We start from the raw sequence: 18,811 nt of genomic DNA, 5'->3' as shown, positions 1-18,811 counted from the left end.
ACACCAGAGACAACTCGTCTTAACAGATGGAGGAGTTCACTGCCCACAGACATGTCACCAAAGGAAGAACTAGCTCCTGGCGCCGACCTATCTTACCCTGTATCGAGCTCCCTTAACGATTTAGGAGTGGCGTCCCTCAATGCAAGACCAACATGAAGAAATGGGGGATCCTTCCAGCAAATGCAGACACCTTGTGTGAATGTGGTGCTGAACGAGACCCAAGCCACCTACTTATCTGTTCCCTCTCGGACAACCCATGAACATCACAAGATGTTTTTAGAGAAAACAACAAGGCCATTGCAGCTGCAGTTTTTTGGAAATGCTGACCAGACACAGAAATGAGTGAATGCATTCCTTGCTCATATCAATTACATACATATGATGGCACAAAATTCGAAAAAAAATGTAACTGTATCCTGAGGACATGCAGCTCTTTGAATGAGTGAATTATGTGAAATAATCCAAGAATCTCTCTGTTTATACAATACATATGATTATTAGTATAATTACTTTGGAGATCCAGAACCAATGGAAGTCAGCACCTGAAAGAGAACAAACAAACTAAGTTACCCATTTAATACAGTAAGTTGAAAATGTAACACTCTCTGAAGACATAGCTTTCTACTCTACTTCTGCTATTAGTAGCTTCCATGAGGAAATATGCAGAACATTGGAAAATGTACAATAAAACTTGTTTTGTCAGGGACCTTAACAAAAGAAATGTGAAAAACACTTCAGCAAATGTCTACACCAAACTAAAAGTACAGGAATAAGAAAAATAACACATAAAACATTATATCATCTTTCATTAACCAGCATGCAGACTTTCTCTTGAAATTAACCCCAAATTTATGACTGCAAAATACCTAGAGCTAGGGCAACAAAGTTCCTAGGATTAATTCTTGACGAATTAAGTGGCTATCTCATCACAAAGTGAGACTTAGAACTTTCAAACTGACTTTCCCCCATAATTTTAATGTGGGACTTCTAGCATTTTGAATAATTTATAATTTATTTGGTTCTTAATATTCTCCTTGCTAAACCAAAGTACATCTTGAGACCTGCTGAAAAGACACTCTACAGAGGGCATTTGAAGGAATACCTGTGTTTCATTTTAAGAACATCCAGAGCAGTGATGAGAATATTATCGTCGATCACCACTGATCTGCATTTGGAATTTTAGCAACCCAATTTAAACAGTACACGACTTCCAAGAATCACAATTTGTCAACCAAATATTGGAACAGCAATTTCAACCTTTTAATTTGAAGTTATGAGAAACTACTTCAAGTTTTAGAAAAATAAGCACAGTACCCTAATACTTGATGTTACTATTATCACTGCATACAGTCTTTCTCCGAAAATTGGTCAAAGACTTTAGTTTTATACAATAACCATAGGATATAGTCAAGAAAAAACACCACTTTAAAAAGTATATTTTCTTTTGTTTACATATGTGTTACTAGAAGTTTGAGTACCCTCAACAGTGGCAAATTTGACCAAATGTCCATAGACGAAGAACTTGTATGCATGCATGTTAATGTAAAATGTAGTTTCTCAACTGTGACAATTCTGATAATCAAGCATAATATCATAATAATTAGGTGTTACATCTAATAAAAAATATAGGATCTTTTTTCCAAAGACATGCCACAACTATAGTTCTATACAATAACAATAGGAGCTATTTTTAAAAGTTATTTTGTTTACATTGTGTTCTGAAGTTTATATGCCCTCAAAAATGGCAAATTTGACCTAATCCAAAGATTATAATCTCATTAGCTTGCACGCATGTTTATATAACAAAGGATGTTCAGTAGTGAAACAATTTGTCCAGAGTCCATAGACATAATCAAGAATTGGATAGATTACTCAAATAAACATTTTAGTGTTTTAGAAATGGAATTGCATCTTTGCCTTGTGTTAACATTGTTTCCTTAATGGCTGAAGATGTCTTTTAAAAAGACTAAAAATGTACCAATAATATTATCCTGATAAAGAGTAAATCAATTTGGTATTGTAATGGTGGAATTTTCTGAAAAAGGAACCAGAACACTTGTTGATCTCTGAACCACTTCAGTTATTTTTTTTTTTGTTTTACTCTTGAGGAGTGAGACAACTTACCAGTGAGACCTGAGTAAGTATCAAAGCTGCGGTGATCATGGTCGTACAGTAGAGTGATAGTTTCCAAAATATCACCACACCACGTCAGTGCACTGGAAGGAAACACAAAAATAGTGAATCTTGTGCATAAATATTTTGTTGTAGAATGGAGAAGTTTTTCAGGCTGGTCAGGAAGGATAAGTCTGGGAGCAAAGAGAAATGAGCCCACTTGATCATTCTTAATATTGTTTACCTTGGCCCCTACCACATGTACAGCAATGAAAGTTTTAAACTTAAAAACAGCATTAATAAATGTAAGTTTTCATGGCTCATTATCACTTATTAGATAAATGTTACTATTTATGGAGTAAAACCATGTATATATATTTGTTAAATACTTCTTTATTTATATATATATATGTGGCTTTAATCAGTAGCCTCCATGGCTCAGGCAGCAGTGCACCGGTCTCTCACTGCTGAGTTCTGTGGTTCAAATCCTGGTCACTCCATGTGAGATTTGTACTGGACAAAGCAGAGCTGGGTATTCTAGTTTTCCCTGTCAACTTTCATTCCAGCAACACTCTCCAATATCACTTCATTTCATCTGTCAGTCATTAATCATTGCCCCAGAGGAGTGCAACAGGCTTCGGCAGCCAGCACAGTTCCTATCCTCACGCTAGATGGGGGCTCCATTAATTCCATTTCTAACCCGGTCGAATGACTGGAAACAGGCTGTGGATTTTCATATGTGGCTTTAATCCAGAAATTACCCGGCCAACATACAAGAAGAAATCTCTTTCAATGAATGCCAAATTTCAACATTACTATTCCAACATTAAGCCTGAAGTGACTTACACTAGTGAAACACTATTTAAACTGAACACCAGATCAACAATGTACAGACTGCACAAGGTTGACAGACCAATCATTAATAAAAAGCACCAGGTAGATGGACAATGGAGATTGTTGCCTAATGCAGTGGTATACCAGGAAAGTGAGTCAATAATAAACATTATGAGAAAAAGAGGAATTGCCTTTTTCTGTCATAGGAGGGTGAGTCAATAAATAAGTCGCAAAACTGAATTGAGGCACAAATAATCAAAGTAACTTTCGGACATTTATTTCACTTTACCACATATTCACCCTGAACATTCAGGCACTTATTCCATCTCTTTACAAGTCCTTGAAAGCCAGCAGCAAAGAAATCCTTTGGTTGCTGTCACAGCCAATGTGTAACCTCATAGATTACGGCATCATCTGTATCAAAATGACGACCACCCAAATGATTTTTTAGCGGCCCAAACGGATGAAAATCACTGGGGGCTAAGTCAGGACTGTACGGTGGATGTTCTTAGCGCTCCCCATCTCTCATGCTTTTCCTTCCATGGTTAAACTTCTGGATCCAATTGAACACAGCTTTCCATAAGAAACAGTTTTCATCATAGACGGGATGCATTTTGCAATGCACTTCTTCTGTGGATAGTCCTTTAGCACAAAAAAAGGCACAACTGCATGCTGTTCTTCTCATGTACAGTCATGCAACACATGTGCCATCGTGCACTAACAGCCTCTGACTGACTGAGTGCCTGCGAGATATCGTACGACAAGCCACGGCCGACTTGATGTGTCACTCTAGCTAGCTCCTTACCGGCCTTGACAATCGGGTCCACGCACTGAAATCGGAGTAGTTACACAGCTCAAGACGTGGTGCTGGCGGCCTATCTATTTGCGGTAGAATTGGATACTTCTTTATGTGAAAGCACCTAAAGAGATTGAGATGGTGGTGTGGAAAAGATATTGACTTTGATTGCCGATTTATCATCATTTAGAGTTATGGAGAATGTTACATAGGTTAATACAGTTAAAATGATTAATCTTAAAGGTTACTTTCATTGATATTTGCCAAAATGATGTCGTGAAATGAAACTGCGGAGGGATGGAGTAGTCCAGCTGACGTTCTGATATTGATTCTGATTGCCAATTTATCTTAATTTAGGGAATAAATGAGTATGTTATATTGACTAATACTGTTAAAATGATTGATCCTAAAAGCTACTTTCATTGATATGTGCCAAAATAACGTCGTGAAATGAAACTGCGGAGGGATTGAGTAGTCCAACTGATGTTCCTTAACTGTGAGGAATAATCGTAATTGCTTTTATTATCATGATATTTAGATACATAGCAGAACTTACCGCAATACTTTTGTCTTCTGATGTTAACCTTGAGATTAAGAGTCATTGTTAATTCGAGTTTTAAAATTCTTCAAGCGCTGCTCTCAGGAAAAGGGCTGGACAAAACATAAAAATTCTACTTTTTCCTATATTCGTCATGGATAACAAAAGTATTTTGACTGAAACAAGTTTAAATTTTAATTTCAATATATATAGTTTCAGATTATATTTCATTCATTTCTTTCACTAGAATTTTAAATACCGGGCGAGTCGGCCGTGCGGTTAGGGGCGCGCAGCTGTGAGCTTGCATCCAGGAGATAGTGGGTTCGAACCCCACTGGTTGTAGCCCTGAAGATGGTTTTCCATGGTTTCCCATTTTCACATCAGGCTGTACCCTAATTAAGGCCACGGCCGATTCCTTCCCCTTCCTAGCCATTTCCTATCCCACCGCCGCCATAAGACCTGTCTGTGTCAGTGCGACGTAAAACAAATAGCAAGACAAAGAAGAAGAATTTTAAATAAAAATTCAGTGAGAGAAAAGTATGTTGAGTAAATACATTGTAAATTGTTCATTGCACAGGTAACACTTCATGCGTTGGCTTTACCGTCCTATCAGTAATGGTTCTTACTTGTCAGAGTTTAAATGTTAAAGTTCAGATTATCTTGGATAAAAATGTGTTGTGTAGCTGTCATACGACTCCGCCTAAAGGATTATTCAATGAAAGAAAATTTAGGGGTAAAATATACCCGATTAGCTGCCACCCCCGAAGGCCCGGGTTTGATTCCTGGCCCTGCCACGAAATTTCAAAAGTGGTACGAGGGCTGGAGCGGGGTCTACTCAGCCTTGGGAGGTCAATTGAGTAGAGGGGGGTATCGATTCCCACCTCAGCCATCATCGAAGTAGTTTTCCATAGTTTCCCACTTCTCCTCCAGGCAAATGCGGGGATGGTACCTAACTTAAGGCCACGGCCGCTTCCTTCCCTCTTCCTTGTCTATCCCTTCCAATCTTCCCATCTCCAAGATAAGGCCCCTGTTCAGCATAGCTGTTGTGGTCGCCTGTGCGAGGTACTGGTCATCCTTCCCAGTTTCATCCCCCGACACTACCCTTGGGGTGGTAGAGGTGGGATCCCTCACTGAGTCCAAGGCAAAAGCCAACCCTGGAGGCGTAAAGAGATTAAGAAAGAAAGAAAGAAGATAATTACCCGAAATAGAAACGGAAAACTAAGATGAAAGTGCTAACTGCTTTGAGCCACTCCGTAGTTTTGTCCTGGTCTACAGATTATTCGTGAAATGATCGTGTCCCTTTGCTCTTTTTTTCCTGTTCGAATTACAAAAAGGTACACGGCAACACATATTTGAATTTTTCCAAACACAGTTAAAGAAAAGCAAATCACTACACCATTAAAAGAATGAATTAGCGCATAAATTAAAATTCTTGTTTAGGACGAATTTACAGCGAAAAAACACTGTGAGCCACTCATTATATTTGTTCCTGTTTGCAGAAAATTTCTGCTTGAAGTACAAAAAGGCACACAATAATGTCCCAATTCCAAGAGTCATAAACACAATTTAAAAATATAATCACCACACTACACAATAAAAAACTAAACTCACTAGCGCATAACTATCAGCTCAAATTATCAAGCAAACAGGCAACTTATTGTTAACACATTGCCAACATTTACGACAGTAAAACAATATAAATAAAACTGGAAATGCGGCAGTTTGCGGTATACAGCTCCCTGATGACATAGATGTTGATTCCCATGGGGAATCTGAAATATTTGTCCTGAATGAGTAAATTTATAATACCAATATAAATGGTCCGTCATTGGACATTATAAATTTTCCAGCTAACTCATTCTTGGTTGCCAGCGTTTCGCCCTCGTGTGCTAGGGTGGGCTCATCAGTTGGTACCTAGCACACCTACCAATACGCTGGCTAGTGCATACTGTGGAGGCCACTGCGTAGGCTAACTGGAGCCACCGGCAGTGCCAATGCACTAAGAGACTTTGTCTCATTATCAAAAATTGATGCCTGCTTGGCCATCAGATGACATAGATGTTGATTCCCATGGGGAATCTGAAATATTTGTCCTGAATGAGTAAATTTATAATACCAATATAAATGGTCCGTCATTGGGCATTATAAATTTCCCAGCTAACTCATTCTTGGTTGCCAGCGTTTCGCCCTCGTGTGCTAGGGTGGGCTCATCAGTTGGTACCTAGCACACCTACCAATACGCTGGCTAGTGCATACCGTGGAGGCCACTGCGTAGGCTAACTGGAGCCACCGGCAGTGCCAATGCACTAAGAGACTTTGTGTCATTATCAAAAATTGATGACTGCTTGGCCATCAGATGACATAGATGTTGATTCCCATGGGGAATCTGAAATATTTGTCCTGAATGAGTAAATTTATAATACCAATATAAATGGTCCGTCATTGGACATTATAAATTTTCCAGCTAACTCATTCTTGGTTGCCAGCGTTTTGCCCTCGTGTGCTAGGGTGGGCTCATCAGTTGGTACCTAGCACACCTACCAATACGCTGGCTAGTGCATACCGTGGAGGCCACTGCGTAGGCTAACTGGAGCCACCGGCAGTGCCAATGCACTAAGAGACTTTGTCTCATTATCAAAAATTGATACCTGCTTGGCCATCAGATGACATAGATGTTGATTCCCATGAGGAATCTGAAATATTTGTCCTGAATGAGTAAATTTATAATACCAATATAAATGGTCCGTCATTGGACATTATAAATTTTCCAGCTAACTCATTCTTGGTTGCCAGCGTTTCACCCTCGTGTGCTAGGGTGGGCTCATCAGTTGGTACCTAGCACACCTACCAGTACGCTGGCTAGTGCATACCGTGGGTGCCACTGCGTAGGCTAACTGGAGCCACCGGCAGTGCCAATGCACTAAGAGACTTTGTCTCATTATCAAAAATTGATGCCTGCTTGGCCATCAGATGACATAGATGTTGATTCCCATGGGGAATCTGAAATATTTGTCCTGAATGAGTAAATTTATAATACCAATATAAATGGTCCGTCATTGGACATTATAAATTTTCCAGCTAACTCATTCTTGGTTGCCAGCGTTTCGCCCTCGTGTGCTAGGGTGGGCTCATCAGTTGGGACCTAGCACACCTACCAATACACTGGCTAGTGCATACCGTGGAGGCCACTGCGTAGGCTGACTGGAGCCACCGGCAGTGCCAATGGCCAAGCAGGCAAATGCTGGGGCTGTACCTTAATTAAGGCCACGGCCGCTTCCTTACCACTCCTAGCCCTTCCCTGTCCCATCGTCGCCATAAGACCTATCTGTGTCGGTGCGACGTAAAGCAAATAGCAAAAAAAAAAAAAAAAAAAAGAATGAGTTAGCTGGAAAATTTATAATGTCCAATGACGGACCATTTATATTGGTATTATACAGCTCCCTGTCAATGAGTAGGAGGCCAGCGCTCCAGAGGCATTATGGTGAAACTTTCCAATTACAGCTTTATGCTGGGCTTCACAAGCGATTGTCAAGGCCGGTATAAAGAGCGGAGCGAGGGATCCAGTCGGCCATGGACAAGCATACATGTGCTGCCATCTGCTGGCAAAACTTGCGCGCATAATTTCAAATGGTATATGGCACACACGTGTTTGCGACTTATTTATTGACACACCCTCGTATATCAAGATTAGATGAAACCAGGCTATTGAAACAACTATTTAACTACTTTTGAAAAAGTAAAACAAAAAATAATTGGTTCAAAGAAGTCCAAGATGATTTAGAAGAGTTGAATATTACAATGCAACAAAGTGCAAATACAGAAGACGAAAGGATTCTGAAGAACAAACATATGAGACTTACACTAAAAATTTTGCAAAGAAAACAATATGTCACATCTGATGAAGAAAGGGCAGCTGGGTGAGAAAGAATGAAGAGGAGAGGAGGAGAATGATGAAAGCTAAATTCCCTGTTGGTTCTTTGAAAACTTAGATGTATATGGTATGATATAAGTGCTCCAATATGGGTGTAAAATATGTAAATAAATAAATAAATAAATAAATAAATAAATAAATAAATAAATAAATAAATAAATAAATAAATAAATAAATAAATAAATAAATAAATAAATAAATAAATAAATAAATACAGTAAATAAATAAATAAATAAATAAATAAATAAATAAATAAATAAATAAATAAATAAATAAATAAATAAATAAATAAATAAATAAATAATTTATTTATTTATTTATTTATTTATTTAAAAGAAACATGTTTACGGTGGAATGACATATTTCAAAACTAACACAGGCTTTATCAAACTTTGCGTTCAGAACAGTGGCTGTTTATGTTGTTTTTTCATAGCTGGGCCATTTACTGATATATTTTCATTTTGCTAGTTCGAGTCCTATTGGTGGAAAAATTTTCACTATCAGAATGTTGGCTGGCATGGTAAGAGAGGGGGCGGTGTACAATTTGTAATCGCTTGATTGTGTGCCAAAAGGTGTATTCAGTTTCAAACCTGTCCACTGTGTTCATATGGAGTGAGGGCATATGATGCTGTTGATAGCGATTTTTCAATCGGATGGAGACGTTAAGCCTCGAGCACATCCCTTGATATTATTTGACAGGAGTAGGCTGCATGCCAACACCGGGATCCACCCTCTCTGTTCCTACAATCGTCATCATCCAGCATCCAAATGCGCAGGACACCCAAGAACGTTACGCAGAAAGACCTGCACCAAGGAAGCCGAAAATGTCCTTGCACATTCCCGGCGTTAAAAGCCATGCGATAAATAATATTAACATAAAATTTCATTGTTTCTATGTTCACAATTACTTTTTAAAAAAACGTTTTTTTCAAAACTATTTTAGTTAGAATAAAGTATTATACAGTAATTGCTTTCACAAAAGGAAAAATATTTTCTTATATATTTTCCTTTAAAATAAAACGAGTTGTTGTTTGAGTCATTAGTCCATACTGGTTTCTTGCATCTCCATGTCACCCTATCCTGTGCTATGTAACTACTGCTCCAATCTGCTTATCATATTCACACTTGGTCTACCCTTGGCCTACACCTCTCTCAAAAACTAACTGAGTAAGTCTTATCATTCTATCCCTTCTTTTGATCAAATATTGCCAAATCAATGTCTTCTCACCATTCTCATTCTCTTCATCCGTGATTCGATCTGCCTATCTCATCTTGAGCATTCTTCTGTAACACCACATTTCAAAAGCTTCCTTCTTTCTTTCTTCTTTCCTTCTGAGCTAGTTATTGTCCATATTCCATTTCTATACATTGCCATGCTCCAGATGAATGTCTTCAAACACATCTTTCTAATTTGTTTGATGTGAGCAACACAGCAGACACTGATGCCAGTTTGCACAGTATCAGTGCACAGAGCAAAATTACAAAGAACATAAGATTGGCGCCCAATGTGTTATAAAAGCCCTCCTTGCTTGTGCTAGTCTGAATTTTGTGTCCTTACTTCTGCCATTGTTAGTTATTCTGTCACCAAAGTAACAATGTTCATCTGCTTCCTTTACAACTTCATTTTGCAATCTAATATTTCCTGCATTACCTGACTGTGTTTATTTTCTTCTTGTGCTCCTTCTCCACGACTGTGTCTATACCATTCAGCAGTTGCTCCATATCTCGTGCCGATTCAGATAAAATAACAATATCATCAGAAAGGAAGCATAGCTTTTTAGACTGTGTCTGTTAAAACTCCACCAAGCGAGTGGGCCGTGCGGTTAGAGGCATTCAGCTGTGAGCTTGGATTCATCAGATAGTAGGTTCGAACCCCACTGTCGGCAGCCCTGAAGATGGTTTTCTGTGGTTTGCCTTTTCACACCAGTGAAATGCAGGGGCTGTACCTTAATGAAGGTCATAGCCGCTTCCTTCCAACTCCTAGCCCTTTTCCATTTCGTCGTCGCCAAAAAACTCCATGTCGGTGCAACGTAAAGCAGACATACATACATACATTATCATTATAGACTGTTATGCCTTTCAGCATTCAGTCTGCAAGCCTCTGTGAACATACTAAACATTGCCACAATCCTCTATTTGCAACTAATGCTGTGGCCTCATTTAGTTCTATACCTCTTATCATTAAATCATTAGAAACCGAGTCTAACCATCATCGTCTTGGCCTCCCTCTACTTCTCTTACCCTCCATAACAGAGTCCATTATTCTCCCAGGTAAGCTATCCTCCTCCATTCACTTCACACGACCCCACCACCAAAGCTGGTTTATGCATACAGCTTCATCCATCGAGTTCATTTCTAAATTAGCCTCTATCTCCTCATTCCAAGTACCCTCCTGCCATTGTTCTCACCTGTTTGTACCAGCAATCATTTTCGCTACTTTCATGTCTGTTACTTCTAACTTATGAATAAGATATTCTGAGTCCTCCCAGCTTTCGCTCCCATAAAGCAAAGTTGGTCTGAAAACAGACCGATGTAAAGATAGTTTCGTCTGGGAACTGACTTCCTTCTTACAGAATACAGTTGATCGCAACTGCGAGCTCACTGCATTAGCTTTACTACACCTTGATTCAATCTCACTTACTATATTACCATCCTGGGAGGACACACAACCTAAATACTTGAAATTATCTACCTGTTCTAGCTAGAGTAGGTGAAGTTTTGTCTGACCCTGTAATAGTTGAGAGCGGAGTTCCTCAGGGCAGTGTTATCGGACCTTTATGTTTTCTTATATATATAAATGATATGAGTAAAGGAGTGGAATCGGAGGTAAGGCTTTTTGCGGATGATGTTATTCTCTATAGAGTGATAAATAAGTTACAAGATTGTGAGCAACTGCAACGTGATCTCGAAAATGTTGTGAGATGGACAGCAGGCAATGGTATGTTGATAAACGGGGTTAAAAGTCAGGTTGTGAGTTTCACAAATAGGAAAAGTACTCTCAGTTTTAATTACTGTGTTGATGGGGTGAAAGTTCCTTTTGGGGATCATTGTAAGTATCTAGGTGTTAATATAAGGAAAGATCTTCATCGGGGTAATCACATAAATGGGATTGTAAATAAAGGGTACCGATCTCTGCACATGGTTATGAGGGTGTTTAGGGGTTGTAGTAAGGATGTAAAGGAGAGGGTATATAAGTCTCTGGTAAGACCCCAACTAGAGTATGGTTCCAGTGTATGGGACCCTCACCAGGATTACCTGATTCAAGAACTGGAAAAAATCCAAAGAAAAGCAGCTCGATTTGTTCTGAGTGATTTCTGACAAAAGAGTAGCGTTACAAAAATGTTGCAATGTTTGGGTTGGGAAGAATTGAGAGAAAGAAGAAGAGCTGCTCGACTAAGTGGTATGTTCTGAGCTGTCAGCGGAGAGATGGCGTGGAATGACATTAGTAGACGAATAAGTTTGAAAGGCGTTTATAAAAGTAGGAAAGATCACAATATGAAGATAAAGTTGGAATTCAAGAGGACAAACTGGGGCAAATATTCATTTATAGGAAAGGGAGTTAGGGATTGGAATAACTTACCAAGGGAGATGTTCAACAAATTTCCAATTTCTTTGAAATCATTTCGGAAAAGGCTAGGAAAGCAACAGATAGGGAATCTGCCACCTGGGTGACTGCCCTAAATGCAGATCAGTATTGATTGATTGATTGATTGATTGATTGATTGATTGATTGATTGATTGATTGATTGATTGTATCACCAATCTGACATTCAGTTCTGTTGAATTTCTTACCTACTGACATCAATTTAGTCTTTGAAAGGCTAATTTTCATACCGTACTCATTGCACATATTTTCAAGTTGCAAGATATTAGACTGCAGGCTTTTGGCACAATCAGCCATTAACACCGAGTCGTCAGCATAGGCCAGACTGCTTAACACATTTTCACCTAACTGAATTCCTCCCTGCCATTTTATACCTTTCACCAGATGATCCATGTAAAACTACGAACAGCAATGGTGAAAGATTACAACCTTGTCTAACCACTGTAAGGATCCTGAACCAAGAACTCATTCTACGATCAATTCTCACTGAAGCCCAATTGTCAAAATACTGTAAATGCCTTTGATTGATTTTAATAATCTACCTTTAATTCCATAGTCCCCCAGTATGGCGAACATCTTTTCCCTCGGTACCCTGTCATATGCTTTCTCTAGATCTATGAAACATAAACACAACTGCTTATTCCTGTTGTAGCATTTTTCGATTACCTGCTGCATACTGTAAATCTGATCCTGACAGCCTCTCTCTGGTCTGAAACCACACTGGTTTTCATCCAACTTCCTCTCAACGACTGACCGCACCCTCCCTTCCAAGATGCCAGTTAATACTTTGCCTGGTATACTAATCAATGAGATACCTCGATAGTTGTTGCAATCCTTCCTTTTCCCTTGCTTATAGATAGGTGCAATTACTGCTTTTGTCCAATCTGAAGGTACATTACCAACACTCCACGCTAATTTTACTACTCTATGAAGACATTTTATCCCTGCTTTCCCACTATACTTCACCATTTCAGGTCTAATTTCATCTATTCCTGCTGCTTTATAACATTGGAGTTTATTTATCATCCTTTCCACTTACTCAAGCGTAATTTTACCAACATCATCTTCCTCCTCCCCATGAGCTTGGCTGTTCGCTACACCACCAGGAAGATTTCCTTTTACGTTGAGAAGATGTTCAAAATATTCCCTCCACCTTTCCAGTGATTGCCTGGGATCTATTATGAGTTCACCTGAATTACTCAAAACACTGTTCATTTCCTTTTTCCCTCCCTTCCTAAGATTCTTTATTACTGTCCAGAAAGGTTTCCCTGCTGTTCAACCTAGCCTTTCCAGGTTATTACCAAAATCATCCCAAGACTTCTTTTTGGATTCAACAACTATTTGTTTCGCTCTGTTTCTTTCACCGACGGACAATTCCCTGTCTGCCTTGGCCCTTGTTTGGAGCCATTTCTGATAAGCCTTCTTTTTACGTTTACAAGTTGAAAAATAAATTTTAAAATGGTTAAAACGCTGATGCCGATTCATTGGTTGATGGCATTCTCATTGCTGCTGCACAAGGATAAGCCTACATGATAGTGCTGATGGCTCCTCAGCTAGATTTAGGGTGATAAATGCTTACATGGTTCGTGGGTTCTATTATGCCTAAATACATAAATTATTAACATAATTTTTTGTTCTTGTATGAATGTGCTTCAGATAGCAAAAACCTGAAGTGGGAAGAGAACTCCACCGCTGTGTAACTGGCACTGACTTCCTGTGCGCTGTCTGAACTGAATGAATATTGATGGTTCATTACACTGGCTGGAACCTAACACACTGATGGGACTGAACGTACAAATAAACATGATTCCTCTCATCGTTGACACCACCAGTCTAATTGCCTAGTTAATGGACAGGGATGCCCAGACACAGCTGCTTGTACAGGAACCACAAAAGAGTAGAACCTCTATTGCTTATAAATTTGGCTGTTGTGAGACCATTCCCAATACAGACATATCATCAACAGTATTTACTAAAACCCATCAGATTGTAAATAAACCTTATTAACTGATAGTTCAACATGATATGCATGTCAGTAGACATACTACCTTCCCACATTTCTGTAAATATGTAAAAGTTTTAAAAACTCACTCTAAATACTAAACACCTGTAGAGAGGGACACTAATGTCTTGAGCACGCTCCTGCACAGCTGAGGTGCTACTGACAAACTCACACACCTGCCTCCTTTGCTTGCCCTGTTTGAACAGCAGCCTACAGGCCGGGCCAAAAGTTGCTTGACAACTTCTTGGAACAAGTTGAAAACTAGAAAAGCAGCTGGAATTGATCAGATTTCTGGAGATATACTAAAGACAATGGGTTGGGATATAGTACCATATCTGAGGTACTTATTTGATTATTGTTTGGTGGGAGGAGCCATACCAGATGAATGGAGAGTTGCTATAGTAGCCTCTGTGTATAAAGGAAAGGGTGATAGACATAAAGCTGAAAATTACAGGCCAGTAAGTTTGACATGCGTTGCATGTAAGCTTTGGAAAGGCATTCTTTCTGATTATATTAGACATGTTTGCAAAATTAATAACTGGTTCGATAGAAGGCTGTTCGGTTTTAGGAAAGGTTATTCCACTGAAGCTCAACTTGTAGGATTCCAGCAAGATATAGCAGATATCTTGGATTCAGGAGGTCAAATGGACTGTATTGTGATTGACCTGTCTAAAGCATTTGATAGGGTGGATCGTGGGAGACTACTGGCAAAAATGAGTGGAATTAGACTAGATAAAAGAGTGACTAAATGGGTTGCTATATTTCTAGAAAATATATCTCAGAGAATTAGAGTAGGCAAAACTTTATCTGACCCTGTAATAATTAAGAAGGGAATTCCTCAGGCTAGTATTATTGGACCTTTATGTTTTCTTATTTTAATTGATATGAGTAAAGAAGTGGAATCAGAGATAAGGCTTTTTTCAGATGATGTTATTCTGTACAGAGTAATAAATAAGTTACAAGATTCTGAGCAACTGCAACGTGACCTCGATAATGTTGTGAGATGGACAGCAGGTAATGGTATGTTGATAAACGGGGTTAAAAGTTAGGTTGTGAGTTTCACAAATAGGAAAAGTCCTCTCAGTTTTAATTACTGCGTTGATGGGGTGAAAGTTCCTTTTGGGCATCATTGTAAGTATCTAAGTGTTAATACAGTATAAGGAAAGATCTTTATTGGGGTAATCATATAAATGGCATTGTAAATAAAGGGTACAGATCTCCGCACATGGTTATGAGGGTGTTTAGGGGTTGTAGTAAGGATGTAAAGGAGAGGGCATATAAGTCTCTGATAAGACCCCAACTAGAGTATGGTTCCAGTGTATGGGACCCTCACCAGGATTACCTGATTCAAGAATTGGAAAAAATCCAAAGAAAAGCAGCTCGATTTGTTCTGGGTGATTTCCGACAAAAGAGTAGCATTACAAACATGTTGCAAAGTTTGCGTTGGGAAGAATTGAGAGAAAGAAGAAGAGCTGCTTGACTAAGTGGTATGTAATATCAATATAAATGGTCCGTTATTGGACATTATAAATTTTCCAGCTGGAAAATTTATAATGTCCAATAACGGACCATTTATATTGGTATTATAAATTTACTCATTCAGGACAAATATTTCAGATCCCCTATGGGAATCGACATTTGTATCATAAGTGGTATGTTCCGAGCTGTCAGCGGAGAGATGGCGTGGAATGACATTAGTAGACGAAGAAGTTTGAGTGGCGTTTATAAAAGTAGGAAAGATCACAATATGAAGATAAAGTTGGAATTCAAGAGGACAAACTGGGGCAAATATTCATTTATAGGAAGGGGAGTTAGGGATTGGCATAACTTACCAAGGGAGACGTTTAATAAATTTCCAATTTCTTTGAAATCATTTAGGAAAAGGCTAGGAAAACAAGAGATAGGGAATCTGCTACCTGGACGATTGCCCTAAATGCAGATCAGTATTGATTGATTGATTGATTGATTGATTGATTGATTGATTGATTGATTGATTGATTGATTGATTGATTGATTGATTGATTGAAGTGAAATAATGCAAAATGCGAGGGCGGACATGAAGATTAGCAGGAGGGTACAGCAGGCCAATACATTCTACCAAAGAAGTCCTAAGGAAAAGCAAAGAGATAATGTACAAAATGTACTATGTACCCATACTGACTTATGCAGCTGAGACTTGGACTTTGACTAGTAGGCAAGAGAGTAGAATTCAAGCCAGTGAGGCGAAATTCTTAAGAAGTATGATAGGAAAGACAGAGTGAGAAGTGAAGATGTTAAGAAGGAAGTTGGGATAGGAAAGCTAAATGAGGGAGTTGAAAAGAATAAACTAAGGTGGTTTGAACATGTAAAGAGGATGGAGGAGAATAGAATTCCAAGACATTGGAGGCAAAGTGCGAGGGCAAGAGAGCAAGGGGAAGACCTAGAACGAGGTGGATTGAATCAGTGAAGAGCGGCATAAGAAGACAAAATTTAGACGGGGACAAGATCGTGGAAGAGGAATGGTGGACAGAAAGAGGAAGATGGAGAAGTACCATAAATACCCTGACCCGGCAGGAGCTGGATAAAGGAAAATGATGGTGGTGATGATATCTCCTCAACTGAGGTTGGTAGCAGTAAGGGCATCCAGCCATAAAAATATTCCTGGATAATTTCATCTCATCTCATCCCCAATCCAGTCTCACAAACAGACAGACAGTCTCCATAATCTGCTCCGTCCAGTTGTCTACCTTTTCTTTTCCCATCTGCCGTACCATGTTCAAACATCTGGATACGAATTGCAAGTCATTGCAGCGTGGTATTTAAAACCATCCACAATCTTGTGTGTTTCCATTCACTTGGATTATTGTTTAATTGTCTGCCTGCATGGTCTTTGGTAGAGGGGTCCCAGGTTCGATTCCCGGCAGGGTCGGGAATTTTAACCATCATCGGCCCAGGTCGCCCACGGGAGTCAAATCGAAAGACCTGCACCTGGCGAGCGGAACGTGTCCTTGGACACTGCCGACACTAGAAGCCATGCGCCATTTCATTTTTCATTGTTTTATTATTTCAAAAATTAAGTTTCTAGAAGGAAACCATTTATGCAAGTGGAGGTTCATAGTTCCCCTAGTGCACTGTTAAGAGACTTGCAACACACTAGCTGCCAACGTCTTGGAATGGTATGGCCCACTGCCCCACTGGGATGAAACACTGGTAATTTCAAGTTTGATAAGACCTAAAGAGTTTGAATGTTCCTTGTGCAGCTGGCTGTACGTTAACACGTTCACTCCCGTATCTGACTTAAGATGGATAACATTTCGCCGGAGCCTGTGAAACAAATTTCAAGCTTTCAAGTTTGATATGTGTTTAGCGTCGTAGGTCATTCTTATCGGGAGTTAATACCTTAACACTCGCGTGTGATTCCGTTTGCAATAATGGAGTTTGCAATTACTATGCTAAGCTCCAACAATTGAAGACCGATCATTACTGCCTACTGGCCGTGGATACCTACTTGCATGACCGTAGGTAAGTAATGTCTTTGAGGTTGAGCCAGACGTACTCGTGAAGCTTGTGGTAACTGGATGAGGAGGGGCCATGGAAAACAAACGTTTGTTGGTACGCATGGATGTTGATGGGGTGGAAGGAGTACCTTTGGCTGTGAGGCCGTTTTGCCCTCTCTTATGAAGAGAGAAAAAAAAAAAGGACAAGGCATCACTGGTATATGTGTTTGTTTGATTGACTGTCAGCAGCTTCGCACAGGGCTTACCACACCAGAAAACATTATGCATGGAGGTTGCTAGGAAATGGCCAGGCGTGAATGTGTTAGTTATCAACTGTGGCCTGAACAGTACTGAACTTGGAGAAGTGCAGGCACAATATATTATTGTAAAATGAAAAGAAATGGATTGAAGTGAGAAAAAGAATATAGCATCAGATATGCACAATATAAGATATTAGAAGGAACTGGGTGAAAATTTAAAAATTGCTGCTACCTGTGGAACAGGTGGGAAACAGCCTATGAAGAAGGGGGGGTAATTGAAAAGGTGATGCCTGGTTTCTTCAGGAATTTGTATGTCTTTTATCTACGGTACCTAAAAACCAAAAGTTATAACCTGCAGAACCCATACTAGAGCCCCCACCAGTCCCTAGAGGGCCCTATTACTGAGATTGTACGGTATTTATTGAATTCGGTATTAGAGATGACGGCTCCATGGTCTATGGGTAGCGAGCCTGCCTCTTACTCAGAAGTGCTGCGTTCAATTCCTAGATAGGTCAGGGATCTTTACCTGGAATGAGGGCTGGTTCAAGGTCCACCCAGCCTAAGCAAGAACAATTGAGGAGCTGTCTGGCGGTGAGATGCCGGCCACAATCTACAAAGCCAAGAATATTGGCCGAGAGGATTCGTCGTGCTGACTACATGTCAACTTGTAACCTGCAGGCCTTTGGACTGAGCAGCACTTGTTTGGTAGGCCAAGACCCATCAGGGCTATAGCACCATGGGATTTGGTTTGGTTTGGTGTCGGAAATAGAATTTGAACACTGTTGGTAACAATAGCTTACTTGTGATCAACCTCTCCGTCTTTCCTCAGCCTCCGCATGAATTAGCGTGTAGCCAGTCAACATATTACTCGTACTTCTAACAGATTTTCATTTAGCACTGATCTGGATTGAGGGCTGACACACTGTAGCGGTGATTGGGAATTAGAAGTAGCAGGGGAAGTATCGGGAATCTGGGGATACACTGGGGGGGGGGGGGGGTATATATCAAAATTGGAAAAAAAAAAAAGAAGAGAAAGAGAAGTACCAAATGGTAAGTTAAGTTTTTGATGCTCTCTAAGCAAATTTCAAGAGAGTAGAGACAGTTTGTTAGTTTGTTACCTTAACTGCGGTAATAATAAGTTTTTTGAGACTTTGATTCAATATTATACAATAAAACTTTCACAAAGGAATAATATTACACATGCATTACAATTAAATAGAAGTATGGTGTAATTATAGAATAAAAAAGCCATTCACTA

General features: G+C 39.5%; 1 protein-coding gene across 4 annotated transcripts in view; it reads right to left on the bottom strand.

Annotated features, from left to right (window-relative positions):
• LOC136883436 (uncharacterized) overlaps nt 1–18,811 on the bottom strand; it is a 106,995-nt gene that overhangs the window by 38,361 nt on the left and 49,823 nt on the right. Inside the window, exons 1-3 of one of the 4 annotated variants that reach the window (XM_067155721.2) lie at nt 13,907–13,960; nt 2,125–2,216; nt 511–542 (exon numbers count right to left, since the gene is read on the bottom strand). In XM_067155721.2, the coding sequence (XP_067011822.2) occupies nt 511–542; nt 2,125–2,163 (71 nt within the window). In that variant the 5' untranslated portion in view covers nt 2,164–2,216; nt 13,907–13,960. Of the gene's footprint in view, nt 1–510; nt 543–2,124; nt 2,217–13,482; nt 13,582–13,906; nt 13,961–18,811 lie in introns of those variants that run through there. The other 3 variants (XM_067155746.2, XM_067155729.2, XM_067155738.2) reach the window with 3 other exon arrangements.

Source organism: Anabrus simplex, chromosome 1 (assembly GCF_040414725.1).
Source record: "Anabrus simplex isolate iqAnaSimp1 chromosome 1, ASM4041472v1, whole genome shotgun sequence".
In the NCBI taxonomy this organism is placed as follows: domain Eukaryota; kingdom Metazoa; phylum Arthropoda; class Insecta; order Orthoptera; family Tettigoniidae; genus Anabrus; species Anabrus simplex.
The sequence above is the reverse complement of the archived record's forward strand: the minus strand, read 5'-3'. Positions and strand labels throughout refer to the sequence as shown.